This window comes from Thalassophryne amazonica, chromosome 1 (genome assembly GCF_902500255.1).
Source record: "Thalassophryne amazonica chromosome 1, fThaAma1.1, whole genome shotgun sequence".
Taxonomy (NCBI): Eukaryota; Metazoa; Chordata; class Actinopteri; order Batrachoidiformes; family Batrachoididae; genus Thalassophryne; species Thalassophryne amazonica.
Window position 1 is genome coordinate 91,500,829 of NC_047103.1, and position 21,847 is coordinate 91,522,675.

At 39.5% G+C, this 21,847-nt stretch overlaps 1 protein-coding gene and 1 long non-coding RNA gene across 2 annotated transcripts in view; one reads left to right on the plus strand and one right to left on the minus strand.

Annotated features, from left to right (window-relative positions):
- The window catches only part of LOC117512527, a 28,322-nt gene extending 8,830 nt beyond the window's left edge, over positions 1-19,492 (minus strand). Inside the window, exons 1-2 of the long non-coding RNA XR_004561320.1 lie at positions 18,724-19,492; positions 10,173-10,178 (exon numbers count right to left, since the gene is read on the minus strand). This is a non-coding gene — a long non-coding RNA (uncharacterized LOC117512527). The remainder of the gene's footprint in view (positions 1-10,172; positions 10,179-18,723) is intronic.
- f3a (coagulation factor IIIa) lies at positions 1,075-19,901 on the plus strand. The gene is made up of 6 exons (XM_034172626.1): positions 1,075-1,231; positions 3,481-3,592; positions 6,669-6,862; positions 7,027-7,208; positions 7,289-7,457; positions 19,317-19,901. Exons 1-6 carry the CDS (start codon positions 1,165-1,167, stop codon positions 19,466-19,468), a joined length of 876 nt encoding a protein of 291 aa, XP_034028517.1. The 5' UTR covers positions 1,075-1,164; the 3' UTR covers positions 19,469-19,901.
- Positions 19,902-21,847: the final 1,946 nt, after the last annotated feature.

The window sequence follows — 21,847 nt, forward strand, 5'->3', positions numbered from 1 at the left end:
TTATTATTGAATACTACTGGTATTACAATATCACTACTACTACTACTGCTGCTATTATTATTACTACTACTAATAATAATAATAATAAAAATAATAATAATAATAGTGTGAATAAATAATTATTATTGAATATTTGCACTGGTACTACACTTGCAGTGGAACTACACTACTACTATTACAACTACTATAACCTTTATTTAACCATATAAAAAACCCCACTGAGATTGAAACCTCTTTTACAAGGATGACCTGGCCAAGAAAACATGAAGAAAACATTAAAACAAATCAAATACAAGCAATTTTTACAGATAAAACAATCAACTTGGTCACAGTAAAAGTATATAAGTAAAAACTGTTTAAAATGTAAAAACACAGGTACTACAAATAAGAAAAAGAAGAACAACAACATTGTTTTGTTGTATCATAAATATATTTAGGTATATTTTACTGCATGTGTGTCACATCTGGTATATCAGATGAGTCTGTCTATGGAGTTTAGGGTTCACTGAGATTTCGTCTGGGCTGCTGGAAAAAGTTTTTTTTTTTCTTAAGTTCTGACAGCAGGGAAACTGTATATGATAAAAGAGTGCCGTAAATGATTTTTTTTAGCTTTGACAAATGCGCAACAGAACAATACAACAACACAATGCAACAACAGAATACGACTTTACAAACCGACAAACATAATGCACAATATGACAGTAAAGTTAAAAAGTAAAATTCACTGTACAGCAGACGAGCAGTGTAAGAAAAAGAATAATAAATAATAAAATAAAATAATAAACTATTTGATAATTAAACAAAATTGAAAGTAAGTAAATAAGTAGAAGTGCAGGCGAAGACTGAAACAGCATATGGTTAGTTTATAGGCTGGAGGTGGAAAAATATCATGTACTTCCAAAAACTTAATTACTTTTTTCCTTAGTAGAGTGAGCATGTTTCTCTTTCTCTTTTAAGGGGCTACTGTATGACGTAAGCACCACAGGCACGCGCAGCCTCACGGAGCAGTCACTGGTATGAAAACGCTGTGGTGACGTCGCCGGCGGACGCTCCTTATATGGGCATGAGTGGCGCGGTGATATTGTATTAAGCAGCGGTCGGAGGCAGTGAGAACACAGAGTGGATTAACCGGACACAGAGCTCGAACCCGAACCCGAAATCAGCATGCCGAGCAGCAGACTGCCAGCAGCCTTTGTGGCTGTGTTGTTTGTGTGTTCACAGTCAGTCTCAGGTGGGTCCGTCTACACTCCAACATTTCACTGCACAAATCCACGGCCGTGGGTACACAATATACAGGTATACCACTGAAAACTGAGGGGAAATGCAGCGTGCAGTCTGTGGGGGATGATATTCCCACTAATAAATTATTTTTCATTCTTTTGTTTATCCAAACTTGTGTCTGGTTGTGAGCACTTTAGTGATGTCATCATGCATGCAGAGCGCGCGGGCATCTTTTTCACAATAGTCTCTATGGAGCCGGTAAGAGCAGAGATCTGGGCCGGATTATCCATGTCCGGGAACGGAAAGTGTCCAGGGACACCAGCCAGTGGGGACACAAACATTTAAGACTACACATTTAAAGTATTTGTCATATCTTTCTATATTACTGACTGAGATGCAAATAGGTAGAACATTCACAGGCAATATTATTTTTATGTCAGTATATTTACAAAGAAAATAAGTGCAAATGTCCATGAGCACCTCAGCCTCAATAACAGGGTAGTGCAGCGGGTCTATCGGACAGACATCAGCTACTGCGCTAAACAACGACAGAAAAGGATTACTTTTGTAATCGATTGCTCTTGTTGTTGTTCATCTAATTACTCTAACAATTTTTTTAGTAGTCTATTGTTATTTTTTAATTTGTCAATTGTCTTTTGGTTAATTTACCAGTAAATCATAACCATGATAAATTTCACCATTAACTTTGAACCTTGCATTCAGTTTAATGTTTAATTTAATGTTTTGTATTTATTGTAATTGTTGTTTGTTGTTGTGTGTCTGAGGACTACAGATGGAAAGTAGCTTTTAGCTAAATCTGGCATATTTACACTGTGTAATGAAAATGTACAAAGTATTCATTAATGTGCATTGTCCTCATCAAATAAAGCAAGAAAAAAAAAGAAAAACGTTTGTCATGAAAGTAGTTATTTTAGAAATCTTTTAAAATCCCAACATACATAGGATATAAAGAACAAAAAATTAATAAGTTAAAACAGAGACACAAAAAGACAGAAATATATATTTCATGTGGCTGCAGCTATCATTTGGTTTCTTTATCAGTTAATCTCTTGATTATTTTCTGTATTAGTTATTTGAATTAGTTATTTGATCCATACAATGTCAAGAAATGATAAAGAATATTGACCAATGTTTCTCAAAGGTCAAGATGACATCCTCAGATGTGTTCTCTCCAACCCAAAGATATTCAGTTTAATGTCAGAGAGGAGTAAAGAAAACACAAAATATTCACATTTAAGAAGCTGAAATCCCAGAAAAAACAAAACAATTAGTTAATTCCTAGAATAGCTGGTGGTTAATTTAATAATCAGTTAATAATCAAGTAATTTGGAGTTGCACGGCATTTTGTTTGGAAAGAAGCAATGACACCCCAGCAGGAGGCACGAGCAACAAAGTTAACATTTCTGCTAGTGACACTTCATATTCAAACAATACCAGAGATTTTTATTTTGCATTTGAAAACACATTTTTTATTATTATTACCCAGAAATGAGCCTTTTTTATTTGTTACTTTACATTGTACTGATTTTATAGAGCTGTAAATTCTAACTAAATCGTTTTGATCAAACACTGCTCCTTGTGGTTGGATTATGTCTGACTGTAATTAGGGTTATTTTAAATGCAGAGGAAAAAATTCATTATATACAGTATCCATAGATGTACAATGACAATAAAGGCTCTGCTTCTTCTTCTAATTACAATTAATCAGTTGTTCCATTAGTAGGTCATTTACTTTACATACTTCAAAACAAGTTTTACAAAAATTTCAGAGTTGAATTTTCCTCCCCCAAATTTTAATTTATTAAATTGTTACATATGAGGACATGTACACAGTGTAAAACACTGTAGGAAAAATGGACTGAGATTGTACAAAATAAATATGATTAAATATAATTATTTTTAAATGTTTTTAACCATTGCTGCCTTTGGGTGACACATGCTGTTTTTCTTATGAAGATTTCTGTGTGTAAATGCAAGACAGACTAATTGACCTTAGTTGACCTGGATATGCACGTGTTTCATTCAGGCTTCATGCAGGTGTGTCTGTGTTATAATGTGTCTTGGTGCCTCATACAGCGCGTACTTCTTGATTACTGTGTGGACTTTACATCTAATGAAAACAGTCACATTTTCAGCAAAATAAAACTTCTTTTTTTTTTTTGCCTTTTCTGCTGGAATTCCAAAGCAGGTCTAACTTGACATGATCTGACTCTGAGTTTTGGTACATTCGTGTTGCAGGCTCGTATCCCAAAGCTCAGAATGTCACATGGGAATCCACCAACTTCAAAACTCTGCTGACCTGGGAACCCAAACCCTCAAAGGATTACTCCTACACTGTGGAGTTCTCTGCGTAAGTGTCAGCACACAGACCTGAAACAACACGCACGCCCTTTATGATGTGGATGTTAACCTGTAACAAACTCTTGGCAAAGTTTGTCAGAGTTCTTCTCAGTCACATTGTAAGAAGATTCTTTGCTGCAGTGCGTGCTAAGAATTCACGATTGTTCCACAAAAAGCCTTTGCTGGAATGTTAGTTTTAGGCCAGGAGTCTTTAATCAAAAGAGATTACTGAAAGGTGCATTCATGACTGAATGAGAGGAAAAAAGGGAAAGAAAATTAGTGGCTCTTCTCTAAAATACATTTTCAGTTATAAAAGTTCAAAAGCTGTGAAATAGCTTATATTTACAACATTTTGAAATATTTGTAAAATGTGTACAAAGATTCACCTTTAAAAACACATCATTTCTTTTCATTGATAAAATTACATTTTTATTTACCTGGTCTAATTCAAATTCTCATAAAAATCTGTTTGTATTTAATCAGGTTTACATGAATTTTATTACTGAGTGATTATCAATAGCTGTCATTGTGTCATTTTGTACCAGAGAGTACACCAAGAAAGAAATTCAGGTTTGTTTTTGTCCCTTAAATGAATAATTTATTTACTGAAGTAAAAAAAACAACAACAAAACTTAAATTTAAGTTTTATTGTAATTTTAACATTTCAGGATGTTTTCTGTCAAACTCTGACCTGGTCTTCCTGTTTTTGTGTGTTAAATGTGGTTTGTTGTAAATACATCTACCTCCTTCAGGGTGTTCTTGACTTGGTGACATGCTATGAAGGCATTTTTCTTCACCAAGAAAATACTTTTGCCATCATCTGCTTTAGTTTTCTGAGGTCTTCCAGACCTTTTGATGTTGCTGAGCACGCCTGTGCATTCCTTCTTCTTAAGAATGTACCAAATTGTTGATTTGGTCACTCCTAAAGTTTCTGCTGTCTCTCTGATAGGGTTTATTTGTTTACAGAGAGGAATTTTAACCATGTCAGTGTACATTTCATGTCAGTTTAGTTAAGGTGTAGTAAGTTGCATTACATTGTGTGCATGTCGTCATCATTAAATTTCATAGAGCAATTTGTGAAATTCATGAGGCTGAAGTGAATGATGATAACAGGTGACAGCATGTCATGTCACTGCAATGCAGCAGGTACATTTTAATTGGAAAACGTGTGCTTTAACTGGCACATGGCACGCGCTGGCCCGTTTGGATTGTGATTAAAGTGCACCCTAGCCACCCGCTACTACATAGTAAGTAAAGTCTGAGGCTTGTTACCTGACCTGACATGAACTGTGAAAATAAGGGCTGCAGTGAGCAGGTCGTGATCTAATATATAAGGCTGACGGTGTGTGTGTGTGTGTGTGTGTGTGTTCACGCACGTACACTTTCAACCTAACAGCCCCAGTGACCTCCCCCTTGGTGCCCCCAGTCACCATAGCAAGTTTGGTGTGGATTGCTTGATTACTGTGGCTATGCATAGTGAGCACACACACACACGGTCAGCTTTATGTATTAGATTTATTTATTTATTGTAGTCTAATTATGGCCTGTTTCTTTTGTATCAACACCTTTGGACCTCACATTGAGTGTTTCAGTGAACAGCTACCGAATGTAAATTCTGCATTTGTAATAAACAACAGATCTTTTATCTGCTTAATTTGCCATAATGAGGCAACGAGCCACACCAGGCCAACTGGCCAGCTGCGTATGGACTCTGAAAAGGTCTGTAGTTCCCAAATGGTTACACCCTTTGAAACTGAAAATCAACATAACAAGCACATCTTGCGTGCTTCATTTAGAATCCAACTCTTAAGGCAAAAAAATGTGTCACAGTCCACATGCGTATGTACACAAGTACATTAATATATTATATGTAGGTGTGTGCTTGTGCTTTTGCTTGCTAGACTTGCAGTTTTAATTCAGGGGAGTTGGCAAAATTATGGCATTAACTGCTTGGGAATGTAGTGCCTACATTTTGAGAGCACATAACTAATTGGAAAAACTAAATATTCGGAATATAAATCATCACTTAGCCAGTTTACTTTAGACAACCCAGGGGATGGATATGTTAACAAGTCACTGAATATATCTTGGACCTAATTTACATCAAAGATTAAGAAATACAAACATTATGGTAATGGATTGTAAAGCTGTTTGGAATAGGCAGTTCTCAAAAACAGAATGACCGTGAAAGAAGGAGACTAGTGAGGGAAGCCCCCAAGACACACAGCCCACTCTGAAGTAGTTAAAGGCTTCTGTGGCTGTGATTAGAAAAAACTCTACCTTGTACAGCTTTTGTCTGTTGTATACCCAGTTATACAGCTTCATATTGGGCCGGTGTTGCCGACTGAACGGTCCCCCCTAAAAATTGGTCTGCCCTGCCTTCACTGCACATGCGTCATTTCAGAGCTCAGCAGCAATTATTCACTGATTATCACCTCGTTTCTGCTTTAAACTGCACTCCAGTCATCATCTGTGTTGGCGACAGATATCTGAAGCTTTTGTACAACAATCATTTCCACATAAATTCAGCATTATCTCATCATAAAAGATGGCGGACTGATCAGTGCGTCACAGCTGCAGCTTTGCCTACATCATTTCCGAGCCTCAGTAGTGACTCACCAATTATCTCCTCGTTTCTGCTTAAAATAGCCTCATTTCTGCTTAAAACTGATTTTGCAATGATTTAAGAGGTTTTACTTTGTCATCTAATGATTAATAATCACATTATTCCCTTTGATCGCTCTGGGTGTAGAAAATCAGACTTAGAGAGTCAGACTCAGATGTGCTGCTGTGGTCCCAAATGATGCATACGCTGTGAAGGCAGGGCGGGACCAGTTTTTAGGGGTGGGGGGTGGGGGGACCGTTCGGTCTGTGACATTGGCACAAAGAGCCATATTTCCAAAATGGTTAATGTGCTGTTTCTCTTGAATTAAATTAAAGTTAACATGCTGCACAGCAAGCATATGTTGATTGTTTTTCAGTTCCATTGTGATTGCGTACCAATACAAAATTACAAAAATGGTTACTGCCCATTCTGTTGTGTTTTTATGCATTGAGGAATGACGTGTCTTTGTTTGTTGATGCAGCATTGGTGAGAACAGACACAGAAATCCACACTGCATCCGAACCCCTGAGACGAGTTGCGACCTGACCAGGTCCCTCACTGACCTAAAGGCAGTGTATTCAGCTGACGTGTTGTCTGAACCCCCGCTGGGGGTGACCTCTGACCTCATCGAGTTTCCTCACACCAGCTCACCAAAATTCTGCCCCTATGAAGACAGTAAGTCTATTTTAATGTCACCTTCAGCAGCCTGTCAGAATAAAGTGTTGTGGTCAGCCCTGTTTCTTGCACACAGTCACAGTCGTGTCATTTCTAAAGCACTCTGCACAGTTTGTAGTGTCCAGACACGTTAACCTTAATAACCCCGCCTCCTTATCCATCAGCTGTTATCGGCAAACCTGATTTCAAACTGGACGTGAGCGAAGACAAAAAGAAGACCACCCTGTACGTGTCTGACCCGGTCACAGCGCTGTTTAAGGACGGACGCCAGCTGACCATCAGGGACATCTTCTCTGAAGAGCTGCAGTACAAAGTGACCTATCGGAAAGCTAAGAGCTCTGGCAGGGTGAGCCGTGCTGCACGTCCCAATATGAGCCACAAGCACGATGTAAGATATCTAAACCTCTAACCTTCTGTTGTCCTCAGAAAGAGTACTTCTCCAAGAACAGCACCATAGAGCTGACCAATCTGGACCAAAGAGAGAGCTACTGCTTCTATGTCCAGGCCTACATCCCGAGCCGCAGAGCTGACAAACAGCTGGGAGACTTCAGCCAAACCCAGTGTTCCCGTAACGAAGACGCCTCCATCTTTGAAAGTGAGCCCCAGCTGATGCATGTTTAGACACAATGCAATAGAAACACTTTACCGACAGTGGCATTTTATAAATATACTTGTCAAAGTAAGGATGGCACTGAGGGCAACACACTGATTAAAGAGGGGGAACTGACAATAAAATGTTTGAATTTTATGCCTCAAACATGTTAAAAATATAACAGCACAGCAAACCAGGCTCAGCAAAGTCACGGCCACGCTGATCTGTGCACATCTGATCAGTTCTCTGAAGTGAACAAAAGTAGGTTCTGTCTTGGAAAGACCAAGAGCTCTGAGTGTGTTTCTCCAAGTAGAAATGGAGTTGCATCAGGAAGGGCATTTGATCCCAATGTGAATCTCTAATGGATCCAGTTTGACAACTGCCACCGCACTGTCAACAGTTTTCAAAGAGTAAAACCCTCATTTGTAAGTAACAAGCAATTAATTTGATGACAGAGCAGGTGGCTCAGTGGGACAAGAGTTAAACTACCAACATACAGATGAGGGTTTGATTTCAGGTGTGTACTTTAGGCTACTTTTCTGTGCTCTTGGGCACAACTCTTCATCTTTATTGTCTCAGTCCACACAGCTGTAAACAGATTCCCGGTCTTGGTTGGGGAAGTAACCTGTGATGGACTGGCATCCTGTTCAGGGCAGTTGTCAACTCATGTCTGTTTCACGCTATGGAATTCAGGGATAAGCACCAGACCTTCGGGGCCTGCACAGGACTTAGTTCTCCTTATTATTCATAATCAACAGTGATTTCACAAGTTAGAATTTTGCGGTGGGTCAGGGATGTCTTCTTGCTCCAAATGGGTGTTGGGTAGGATCCTGGACTCCAGTGACTTTGGTGCCTTTGTTGGTGAGAAAAGGTTTGTTGACCTTCATTTCTTGGATGATGATACTGTTATATTTGTGGAATAGATGTCCCAGTTGCAGCACTCGAGAAGCTGAGCGAGTAGTCGGCATGTCTGGGTTTGTAACTGTCCTGAATTCAGGCTAAGATCCAGGCTTTCAGTGACTTCCTGGATTCATTCATCAACAGGACACCTGCATGTAGTGAAAGTGTCAAACCAGTTGAGAGATTCACTTGCTGTATCCTTGAAATAAACGTTTTCTGACAGTAAGCCAGACGGTGACAGAAAATATAGAGCTGCAGACTGCTGTTGCTTATGTAGGAAACATCTAAAACTGCTTCACGAGTTTAAAGTTTTCTAACATTTTATAAACATGTCACCATATGTGTAAATTTGAATGCAGTCTGTGTCAAAAGGACAAAACAACGGAAACAGTGGATTGCTGCAGGTTGTTTTTACCCGTTGTGGCATTCTGTGTTATTGAGCAGTTGAATGAGCTGACTGAAAACTGATGGTGTGTGTGTGTTGCGTGAGCATCCAGCACCGAGCAGCTCCCTTGTGGTATTTGTAGTACTGACAGTATCCACATTGTGTTGTGCTGCTGCTTTGTTGTTGTGCGGGCACAGACCGTATGTACATGTGGTCAGTCAGCTGGAATGCTGCTCTGGATTTGTGCTGTTTAAGTGCAAAATCAGACACCACAACTTTTAGTTTTTGTCAACAGGACGTCTTTGTCAGCTTGCTGTGTCACAGCCTAAATGTGATGTCCCCGTCTTGCACAGCCAGGTTCAGAAGTATTTGAACAGTGCCACTTTTTTGTATTAGTGTATCTGTACACTGCCACCAGTGTTGTTTCATTGTTGTAGTATTGTCATTTTATTATTGCATTGTGTTGGTATTGTTTTGTTGTGTTGTTGTAAGTGTTGCTGTATTGTTGAAGTGTTATTGTATTGTGGTGTTGTGTTGTTGTCTTGCGTTGCTGGTACTTTATGGTGCAGCCATAATTACTGAGGTTTTTTTTTTCTTTCTCTTCTTGGTTTTCAGTGACATGTGATGTGCTTGTCCAGATGTTTGCGTTGTCACAGACACACATCCAGCCTGTCCTGCTGTTTGCAGTGACAGCTGTAGTCCTATTTAATTTGTGGCGATAACAAAAGTCAAAATCAGTGTTATGATGAGGGCTCAGTCCTGCTCTATTTTGGGAGTCGAGCTTCACCGCTGTTTATGTGAAGATATTAAACAGATGGGGTTTGGTGCCAGCCACAGGAGCCTACAGTCAGCGGACTCATGTGCTAAAAGTCCTTTCATTGCATGTCTCATTGTGATGGGCAGCAGGACTCTAAAGCCTCGGTCCCACCGAATAATAAGCCATGAATAATGAGCCACGCATGGGTGTGTCAGCGATTATTCAAAGAATGATCCACATTTTAAGCCATCACGTATCCGCTACTAAGGCGCCTCTGTGTGCCTCTCTGTACCTCACATGTGCCAGGTATCAGCCTCTAGTGAGCACCGTCCAGTCTCGAATGGCTCGTGTCACCGCATATGATCCACGTCAAGCCACATATGATCCATGTAGCGCCATATAACACCATGTTGGCACACGTTTAGGCATGGGTTTGGTCCAAACCTCCAGCCCTCCCACACTTGGTCCCTTTAAAGTGTGGGTTTTCACTTCACAGCATCCATTCGAGATGTCACATTTTTTAAACGCAGTCCAAAAAAACACGCCCCTGTACAGTCTGGCCTGTGTGCGCATCCGTGCGTCAGGCTGCTGTCATTAAATGCAGCAGTTCACGCAGCTCTCTGTGACCAAAAAAAAAAGGACACCACAATGAGGTGGCCGCTTTAATTATATACACCCACAACTGTGTGGATCACCCCTCCGTCCCCCAAAAAAACCCACAACACAAATCACATCCATAACCAGACCAGCTCGAACGAAACCTTGGGTTCCTGGACAGTTGCCTCTACGTTTCTTCTCACTAGCTTTATTTCTTTTGCGGCTTACAGTAATTTGGACACCAGTGATCCAACTTTTAACTTTGTGTTCATCCGTTTTATTGTCTGCAAAATCACTCGTTTGCGTTCTGTATAAATGCCGGTCTTGAGTGAGAGTCATTGCATCAGCGCGCACAGAGTGTACCTTATCTGATCCATTATAACAAGATGTTAAATCTATCATACATACTTTTACAGCTGCTTATAAAGAAGGAATGAACATGCAACTGTTTTACCAAGCTATTACAATATAAACATTACAAATAATTACCTTTTAGGCTGTTCCAAATATGTTCTCCACCTCAGCGCATGAGAGAGAGAGGAAAAAAAGCTCCAAATGTCCTCTGTGATTCCAGAAGTGATTAGAGGTGTTTTCAACAACCAAACTGTGACAGAAAATGATGACTCTGCTACAAAATAATTATTTTATAAGCAGGTGGGATTGTAGTGCACAAGAGGGCTGAGCCAAAATAGCCTGTCCAAAATAGCCTGTCCCGTCCTCGTAGCCACCAGGTGCTCAGATAATGGGATTTTAACAGCATTGTACTCACCACAAACATACCTGTAAATTCCTCGTTTATCCTCACAGACAACACAGACTGCCCCACACTGTTGCTAAATTTTGAACTTCTTGAAATTAGCGGCATGCTCAGAGATGAGCCTCGTTAGCTGAATATTCTGCCTCTAAGAGCCACTATTCTCCCACGATTGTTGAATAACTGGACTCGTACCAAAAAAAAAAACATCCTACGTGGCTCATTATTCATCTTTCATTATTCGGTAGGACCAGGGCTTAACCTCAGTGTGAATCTTCTTCAGATTTTTGTTTTTTGAAACCCATCATCACCATCTTGAGGATGACTGGAGAACAGCAATCTAATTCAGCGCTCTGGTGAACAAAACAGGTTCAGGCACCTGCTGCTAGATTTAATGTGGTTTTATTTAATCAAAGTTAGAGTGAATTTGGTCTTGTTTTCGTCTGGCAACTTTTTGTGGAATGTTGTGAAATTTTAGTTTGAGTCTTTTTTTAAAATGTCTCATTGATTTATGTTTATTATATAAACCTTTACAATTGCATTTTATCTCATACTAATACAATGTGAATTTGAATTCATTTGCACTCTGACGAACATTTAGCAGCAGAATAAATATGCATTATGTATTAAATTTGTATGGGAGGTGATGGTCTAGTGCAGGGGTGCTCAAATTCGGTCCTCGAGAGCTAACTTCCTGATACTCTTAGTTGTCTCCCTGCTCCAACACACCTGAATCCAACAAGCTTTTCATTGGATTCAGGTGTGTTGGAGCAGGGAGACAACTAAGACTATCAGGAAGGTAGCTCTCGAGGACCGAACTTGAGCACCCCTGGTCTAGTGGTTAAGCATTGGGCTTGAGACCAGAGGATCTTTGGTTCAAATTCCAGCCTGACCAGGAAATCACTAAGGGCCCTTGGGCAAGGTCCTTAATCCCCTAGTTGCTCCCGGTGTGTAGCGAGCACCTTCAGCAGCATCCTGACATCGGGGTGAATGTGAGGCATTATTGTAAAGTGCTTTGAGTGTCTGATGCAGATGGAAAAGTGCTATATAAATGCAGTCCATTTACCAAATAAAATATCCCTCAGAAAGGCTGAAAACCTTATGGGCTTTTTCTGTGCAGTACTTTCTGATTGTGTTGTGGTACTCAAGATCAGTTTTCAGACCACCTTTTGAAGATTCCAGTCTCTTCTTGGACTTGGTCGCATTTTTATTCATTATTGACATGGCAGAAAGGACTCAGGAGGACTTTATTTCAAGAATATAACAGCAGGATTTCGCTAACTTACGTGAATGTAAATCACAGCTAATTTTGACAGTATATTTTGGTTTAGTTTTAGTCATATTCAACTAAAATATCATTTAGTTTCAGTCATAATTTAGTCATCTGAATGGTTTTAGTTTTAGTCTACTTGTAGTCGATTATCATATGATATTAGTCAACTGAGAATTAGTTTGAAAACGTAAAGACTGGGATATTCAAAATCAGGCTTAAGAGCTTTTTGCCTCGAATAATAACATTAGTTAGCCCATTACTTTCTCTTTGCCAACAGTGTTTTCATTATACAAAAAGTGAGTGAAAAGATGACTTGCAAACATCTCAGCTAGGTTGTAGTTGGGTGCAATTCTCTCCATGCCCAGGACATGCCTGTCTGTCTGAGTGGTGTCCAAAAAATGAGGTGGGCTTCATAGATAATTGGCAAAGCTTCTGGGGAAAACCTGGTCTTGTTAGGAGAGATGGCATCCATCCCACTTTGGATGGAGCAGCTGTCATTTCTAGAAATCTGGCCAATTTTATTAAACCCTCCAAATCGTGACTATCCAGGGTTGGGACCAGGAAGCAGAGTTGTAGTCTTACACACCTCTCTGCAGCTTCTCTCCCCCTGCCATCCCCTCATTACCCCATCCCCGTAGAGACGGTGCCTGCTCCCAGACCACCAACAACCAGTAAAAATCTATTTAAGCATAAAAATTCAAAAAGAAAAAATAATATAGCACCTTCAACTGCACCACAGACTAAAACAGTTAAATGTGGTCTATTAAACATTAGGTCTCTCTCTTCTAAGTCCCTGTTAGTAAATGATATAATAATTGATCAACATATTGATTTATTCTGCCTTACAGAAACTTGGTTACAGCAGGATGAATATGTTAGTTTAAATGAGTCAACACCCCCGAGTCACACTAACTGCCAGAATGCTCGAAGCACGGGTCGAGGAGGAGGAGTAGCAGCAATCTTCCACTCCAGCTTATTAATTAATCAAAGACCCAGACAGAGCTTTAATTCATTTGAAAGCTTTACTCTAAGTCTTGTCCATCCAAATTGGAAGTCTCAAAAACCGGTTTTATTTGTTATTATCTATCATCCACCTGGTCGTTACTGTGAGTTTCTTTGTGATTTTTCTGACCTTTTGTCTGACTTAGTGCTTAGCTCAGATAAGATAATTATAGTGGGTGATTTTAACATCCACATAGATGCTGAGAATGACACTGCATTTAATCTATTATTAGACTCAGTTGGCTTCACTCAAAATGTGAATGAGCCCATCCACCACCTTAGCCACACTTTAGATCTTGTTCTGACATATGGCATAGAAGTTGAAGACTTAACAGTATTCCCTGAAAACCCCTTTTTGTCTCATCATTTCTTAATAACATTTACATTTACTGTAATGGACTACCCAGCAGTGGGGAATAAGTTTCATTACAGTAGAAGTCTTTCTGAAAGCGCTGTAACTAGGTTTATGGATATGATTCCTTCTTTGTTATGTTCTTCAATGCCATATACCAACACATTGCAGAGTAGCTACCTAAACTCTGTGAGTGAGATAGATTATCTCGTCAATAGCTTTACATCCTCATTGAGCACAACTTTGGATGCTGTAGCTCCTCTGAAAAAGAGAGCCTTAAATCAGAAGTGCCTGACTCCGTGGTTTAACGCACAAACTCGCAGCGTAAAGCAGATAACCTGTAAGCTGGAAAGGAAATGGCGTCTCACTAATTTAGAAGATCTTCATTTAGCCTGGAAAAAGAGTCTGTTGCTCTATAGAAAAGCCCTCCGTAAAGCTAGGACATCTTACTATTCATCACTAATTGAAGAAAATAAGAACAACCCCAGGTTTCTTTTCAGCACTGTAGCCAGGCTGACAAAGAGTCAGAGCTCTATTGAGCCGAGTATTCCTTTAACTTTAACTAGTAATGACTTCATGACTTTCTTTGCAAATAAAATTTTAACTATTAGAGAAAAAATTATTCATAACCATCACAAAGACATATCTTTATGTTCGACTGCTTTCAGTAATGCTGGTATTTGGTTAGACTCTTTCTCTCCGATTGTTCTGTCTGAGTTACTTTCATTAGTCACTTCCTCCAAACCATCAACATGTCTATTAGACCCCATTCCTACCAGGCTGCTCAAGGAAGCCCTACCGTTAATTAATGCTTTGATCTTAAATATGATCAATCTATCTTTATTAGTTGGCTATGTACCACAGGTTTTTAAGGTGGCAGTAATTAAACCATTACTTAAAAAGCCATCACTTGACCCAGCTATCTTAGCTAATTATAGGCCAATCTCCAACCTTCCTTTTCTCTCAGAAATTCTTGAAAGGGTAGTTGTAAAACTTCTTATGGCCTCAGACAGTGGACTCATCTCTGTGCTCGTCCTGTTAGACCTCAGTGCAGCTTTTGATACTGTTGACCATAAAATTTTATTACAGAGATTAGAGCATGCCATAGGTATTAAAGGCACTGCGCTGCAGTTGTTTGAATCATATTTATCTAATAGATTACAATTTGTTCATGTAAATGGGGAATCTTCTTCACGGACTAAGGTTAATTATGGAGTTCCACAACGTTCTGTGCTAGGACCGATTTTATTCACTTTATACATGCTTCCCTTAGGCGGTATTATTAGAAAGCATTGCTTAAAGTTTCATTGTTACGCAGATGATACCCAGCTTTATCTATCCATGAAGCCAGAGGACACACACCAATTAGTTAAACTGCAGGAATGTCTTTCAGACATAAAGACATGGATGACCTCTAATTTCCTGCTTTTAAATTCAGATAAAACTGAAGTTATTGTACTTGGCCCCACAAATCTTAGAAACATGGTGTCTAACCAGATCCTTACTCTGGATGGCATTACCCTGACCTCCAGTAATACTGTGAGAAATCTTGGAGTCATTTTTGATCAGGATATGTCATTCAATGCGCATATTAAGCAAATATGTAGGACTGCTTTTTTGCATTTGCGCAATATCTCTAAAATTAGAAAGGTCTTGTCTCAGAGTGATGCTGAAAAGCTAATTCATGCATTTATTTCTTCTAGGCTGGACTATTGTAATTCATTATTATCAGGTTGTCCTAAAAGTTCCCTGAAAAGCCTTCAGTTAATTCAAAATGCTGCAGCTAGAGTACTGACGGACTAGAAGGAGAGAGCATATTTCACCCATATTGGCTTCTCTTCATTGGCTCCCTGTTAATTCCAGAATAGAATTTAAAATTCTTCTTCTTACTTATAAGGTTTTGAATAATCAGGTCCCATCTTATTTTAGGGACCTCATAGTACCATATCACCCCAATAGAGCGCTTCGCTCTCAGACTGCAGGCTTACTTGTAGTTCCTAGGGTTTGTAAGAGTATAGAATGGGAGGCAGAGCCTTCAGCTTTCAGGCTCCTCTCCTGTGGAACCAGCTCCCAATTCGGATTAGGGAGACAGACACCCTCTCTGCTTTTAAGATTAGGCTTAAAACTTTCCTTTTTGAAAAAGCTTATAGTTAGGGCTGGATCAGGTGACCCTGAACCATCCCTTAGTTATGCTGCTATAGACTTAGACTGCTGGGGGGTTCCCATGATGCACCCAGTGTTTCTTTTTATTCACCTCTTTTTGCTCAGTATGCACCACTCTGCTTTTAATCATTGGTGATTGATCTCTGCTCTCTTCCACAGCATGTCTTTTTCCTGATTCTCTCCCCTCAGCCCCAACCAGTCCCAGCAGAAGACTGCCCCTCCCTGAGCCTGGTTCTGCTGGAGGTTTCTTCCTGTTAAAAGGGAGTTTTTCCTTCCCACTGTCGCCAAGTGCTTGCTCATAGGGGGTCGTTTTGACCATTGGGGTTTTTCTGTAATTATTGTATGGCTTTTGCCTTACAATATAAAGCGCCTTGGGGCGACTGTTTGTTGTGATTTGGCGCTATATAAATAAAATTGATTTGATTTGATTTGATTTGACACTGCCAAGGACATGAATATAAATGATTTTGCTGGCAGGCCTTGTTGTATGAAGCGATAGCACTATGTTTCAAAAATATATGTGATTGATGGGCCAATGTAACATTGGGTCATTGTGGACCCATATAGACACGTCAGTGTTAATTTAACACTGATTTTGCTGTGTGGGTAGAACATGCACACTCCACACAGAAAGGTCCAGACGGGAAGTGACCCCAGGACCTTCTTGCTGTGACTCAGCAGTGCTAATCACTAATCCACCATGCCTCCCTCATTTCGAGAAACAAGTTCAGATATTTTATTGTTAGTAAGCTTAACAGTTTAAATGCTTGTGTAACATTTTCTCTACGTACTTGACAGCTTTCAAATGTGGGTAAGGCTTTTCTGTGTTCTCTGAGTACTATGGACCAAGTTTTAGTTTTCATTCTGTGCTGAAAACTGCAACAAATTGTGATTTGGGTCACTTCATGAAAAGGGGGCTCACCATTACACAAGCCAGCATTATTGGTCAGTCAAAACTGAGCAGCCTTATGTGCAGGAAAAAATATGAAATGATTGCCTCTCTGTATATTGATTAAATAACTGTGATAACATAGAGGACATAATTATCTTGGAATTTCTCTTTTTTGAGTTTTTATCTGAAAAGGGGGACACCAAACAGCAAAAAAATTATGACACACAGCACCTAGCTATTATGTTGATAAAAATAAAGAGAAATGACTTCAACTAATTTACTTCTGATTTGATGGGCACACGGTAAAATTAATTTCCCTCCATAGACCAGTGTCTTAATCACTTGGTATGGCTGCAGAGTGCATGCCAAAAATGTGTTGTCGAATGTAACCCGTAGTGTCCCGGTCTGTTACATGTAAAACCCATGTTCCGAAACTGCTAATTTATTCAATAAACAAAACTCCATTTGTGTTGTTTGAAAGCGCCACTCTTGAGAGCCTTAAACCCATGGGGAGATCAAATTTAGTTGAACCATAAAGTAACAATCATCAGTTATTCCCTTTATGTTTGTTTCACACTCAAGTCCTAATATAGCCACCAATAATAGCACTCTGGGGCTTTCCTGCGAGCCCATCCAAAAATGTATAACCTGACTTATCTCAAGAGTGTATTTTTATGTATTCCCCAGGGTCTATATATTCATATCTTACAGTCTATAGCACCTTGCTAGGAAATTTAAAAACTGACCTTCATGTCACATATTGGTGACCCCTTTTCATGAACTGACCCATTTAGTTTTTGTTTACAATGATTCATTTTTTTGTCTTGTTTCCTGGGAAGATGGATGTTGATGAACACACTTGTCTCTGACGTCATTGACACTGAGGTGCTTGTACAGTGTGTGTTTGCATAATGCTTTGTAATCTGGCTCCTGCATGGCTCTGTGATCAAGACGTGTCAGAGGCTGATGGGAGGTTGTGAAGTCGCTGAATCACATGAATGCTTGGGCAGTGAGAAGTGCAACTCAGCACCACTCCTTGTGAGTGGGACGTCTGATGATACTTAAACATCATCTGACACACAGGAAGAGTCCTCCGTACAACCTGGGATGTTTGTGGTTCTGACCAGTCCTTATGGTTTTGGTGACCTCATAAACCCTCCAAGTAACGCCACCATCATGCCGAATACGGCATTACTGGGGGCAAATTAAAATCTAATCATCAGATAAGTGTGAACCTGAATGTCAAAGTTAACAAAGAGAATGTGATGTTTTTGTCAGGAGAAACAGAAGCCCAGTAAACACTGAATAAATTAAATGAGGGGTGATGCATATCTTGAATTTTTTGGGGAAACTTTTGTGTCATTATTAGGATATCACTGAAATCATGTAATGATAAATGATTGGCTGACTGATTATAAGCTTTGGATCTCGTCCTGTTTGTGTTTTTCAGACAATGATGTTTTTGTGATGTTATCAATGTTACTTATACCATTCGAGTACAAATTATTTACTGATTGATGAAAACGTCACATAGTCTCTCTTGCCCTGCTGATGCTGGTGATAACCCAGGAAATACTTTTCCCACTTTAGTTTTGAGGCCTTTGATCTTGATAGTTTAATAATTTAGTGGAAAACTTTAGCATCTGAAGACACTTCAACAAGGAAAATTCTTGCCAAGTTTGGTGAAAATCTGTTCACCCTTTAAGAGTTATTTTGTATGAAGTCAGACACACAAAACTGTGCTTTGAATGCCAACTTAATTCTTTAGATTTTTTTTCCTGCCCTCTAATGCAAGAAGGCACATAATTTGCAGTTAGGCCTTTAAATACAGCTAAAGGGTCTGCAAGTAACCCCACATTATGTCAATAAGTCATTCAGAAGGCTTTTTAAAGTAAATAAATCACCTTCTGTAATAATGCATGCTGTTTAAAGAGGTATTCTTCTTGGTGTATGAAAACTGATGACCTGCTGAAAATCTGATAATGACTAAAAAATGACTATCTTCTAACTTATTTTAAATGAAAATTAACTTGACATTCCAAGTGACACATATTTAGTAACATGAAGTGTGGCGTGTGAGAAAATGTTTTTTCCATTGTGTATATAAGCCTATAACCTCAGCTGCACACAGCGCTCCCAATGATGAAGCTGCAGCCTCTGAATTCACTTAGTCTTTGCACAAGAACTACATGACTTTTGCTGCAACTTCAGTTGAAACTTATTGAAAGAAATATTAGACATTTTAGTTCACGTATGCCCTAATTACCGTTTATCTGTTTTCCTGTATTATGGATCACCGCTTTGCATAGAAATGTCCTCAAGCGGAAAAATTGTTAACTTTTAAATTAGTTTTTTTGCCACTTTCAGGCCAAAATAAACATTACACACAGAGTCTTAATGACTGTAAATAATGTTGAATTAAATCAGGTGATTACATTGATGAGCTCATCTACCTGCATGAAGAGTTTTAACTAATTAGTGTCAGCTGGTTTAGTGGGTGGATAGAATAAATAAGTGGACTGTTAAAGTGGGGTTACCCACCTCTGGTGGTCAGCCGATGCACTCTGCGTCTGCGTCTTCAGCCAGAAGTGATGTGATCAGTGCTGTTTGTTGTGATGTGAATTCTGTCTGCTCCCCTCACATTATCATTCTATTGTCTGTACCGTGTGTTCTCTCAGTGCCCTTCTGCTTTGTGTCTGGTTTATTCTTTGACAGACTTAAGTTCAGGATGGTGGTTTTACCCAACAGTCACTGAAGTATCCATGTTGTTGTCTGTTTCTTCCACAGTGTACTCAGTGGGTGTGATTATCGGTGCCATCTTTTTCATCCTGCTGCTCATCAGCATCATCGTCGCCGTAACAGTTAGCTGCTATAAATGCCGAAAGAACGCTCAAAAACGTGGAAAAGACAGCGTGCCACTCAACAGCGTAATCCCGTGAGCCAAGAGGGTTATGACATCACCTCAACACTGGATGTAACAGTTTTTAGTTTCTGTGAAACTGCCCGTTATTATGTTAGACGTATTGTTTGTCTTTAACACCTGATGCTGCACAGAGATTTTAGGAAAATGATGTTTGTAAATACTTGTTTTGGGTGATTGGTACTTTCTGGTGATGCCTTTGGATAAACACTACCAACTGCTTTTATTTATTCACTTTATAGTGTGTGTTCTAACTTGAATAATAACTTTGGGAGATCAGGGGAACTTTATGAGAAATCAAACTTTAAATTTTATTTTTGTATCAGATTCTTAATTTATTATGTTTAACTGAAATTAACTTTTATGTATATGATGCTGTGTTTTAGTGTTTATACTTAAAAGTGTAAAAGATCATTTTGCTACATGAAAAATAAATATTTTATGGAACAGAATCAGCTTGTACATTTCAAATGGTGTGTGTGTGTGTGTGTATCCAACCTTTACACACCTGGACACCTGGAACCTTCCACACTGAAACCAAGCACACTAACCACTTGGTCACCACCCCTACCGTGAGCCTATATGTCCATGATTGTTTGAAACATGCTGGGAACATGACTTAAATGACCAAATAATCACTTAAAGTTTGCAACAAAACATGCCAGCAAATTGAACAAATGTCAAAACCGGAGGTTCCAAATTCATCAGAGCAAAAAAAATGGTGATGCAATGGAGAAACCAGAAAATCACAGTGGGTAGGGATTTAAAAATATGAACTTTGACCTCTCAAGTCAGTGCTTAGTGCCCACCTCACTGGTCGGGTGTGTCTTAATTGGCTGAACACACCTCACTGACATCTGACAAGAGCAGAGAAACAGGCAGGACTTGACTACTGCAATTGCATTGATCAGCTTAGTTGTGAAGTGGATCTACAGCTCCATGCTGCCATCTAGTAAGCAGAATATATTCACACGCGCACACACACAGCCAGTCAAAAGTTTGAACACACTTGTGTGTATTCTGCTCTACTGACTTTAGAAATTAATTCATTTTATATGAGAATTGATCCTAGACCAGGAAACATTGGGATTGGGAAATACCAGTATTTGTGGATCGAGCTGCACATCAAAAATGGTAGATTAATATGGAAAAGTACACTGAAATTTTAGAGCAACACATGCTGCTTTCATGATGACATATTTTCCAGTGATACTGATGCATTTTTCAAAAAGATAAAAGCACATTCTGCATAGTCCAGCGGTTAAGGGACATATTTTGGCAAAATCGGTCACATTGTGATAAAAGTGACAGATTTGGTACAGAAGTAGCTTAGGGTATTAGGTTTCATATAAAATCGAGACCCCAGCTGGATCTTGCTTGTGAGGGCAATTATATGTATTTTAATACATACCGCTAATTTTTGCCAAAATATAATATTATAATGCATTTCTCATATATATATTCAACAAAAATATAAACGCAACACTTTTGGTTTTGCTCCCATTTTGTATGAGATGAACTCAAAGATCTAAAACTTTTTCCACATACACAATATCACCATTTCCCTCAAATATTGTTCACAAACCAGTCTAAATCTGTGATTGTGAGCACTTCTCCTTTGCTGAGATAATCCATCCCACCTCACAGGTGTGCCATATCAAGATGCTGATTAGACACCATGATTAGTGCACAGGTGTGCCTTAGACTGCCCACAATAAAAGGCCACTCTGAAAGATGCAGTTTTATCACACAGCACAATGCCACAGATGTCACAAGATTTGAGGGAGCGTGCAATTGGCATGCTGACAGCAGGAATGTCAACCAGAGCTGTTGCTCGTGTATTGAATGTTCATTTCTCTACCATAAGCCGTCTCCAAAGGCGTTTCAGAGAATTTTGCAGTACATCCAACCAGCCTCACAACCGCAGACCACGTGTAACCACACCAACCCAGGACCTCCACATCCAGCATGTTCACCTCCAAGATCGTCTGAGACCAGCCACTCGGACAGCTGCTGGAACAATCGGTTTGCATAACCAAAGAATTTCTGCACAAACTGTCAGAAACCGTCTCAGGGAAGCTCATCTGCATGCACGTCGTCTTCATTGGGGTCTCGACCTGACTCCAGTTCATCATCGTAACCGACTTGAGTGGGCAAATGCTCACATTCGCTGGCGTTTGGCACGTTGGAGAGGTGTTCTCTTCATGGATGATGCGAAGGAGATGTGTTGCACTGCATGAGGCAAATGGTGGTCACACCAGATACTGACTGGTATCCCCCTGGTCTGTCAACGTGTCCTGAGTTAATACAAGGTGATAATCTATCTTTGGTGGAAAGATTCGTAGTCCTTCTGTACAAGAGGACCAGCCCTGATACCAGTATAACAAGGCCCGACAAA

Coding starts and splice junctions, on each gene's coding strand:
- f3a (XM_034172626.1), top strand. CDS start 1,165: ATGCCGAGCAGCAGACTGCCAGCAGCCTTTGTGGCTGTGTTGTTTGTG. Junction 3,593..6,668: donor TACACTGTGGAGTTCTCTGC/GTAAGTGTCAGC, acceptor TTGTTGATGCAG/CATTGGTGAGAACAGACACA. Junction 7,209..7,288: donor AAGCTAAGAGCTCTGGCAGG/GTGAGCCGTGCT, acceptor TGTTGTCCTCAG/AAAGAGTACTTCTCCAAGAA.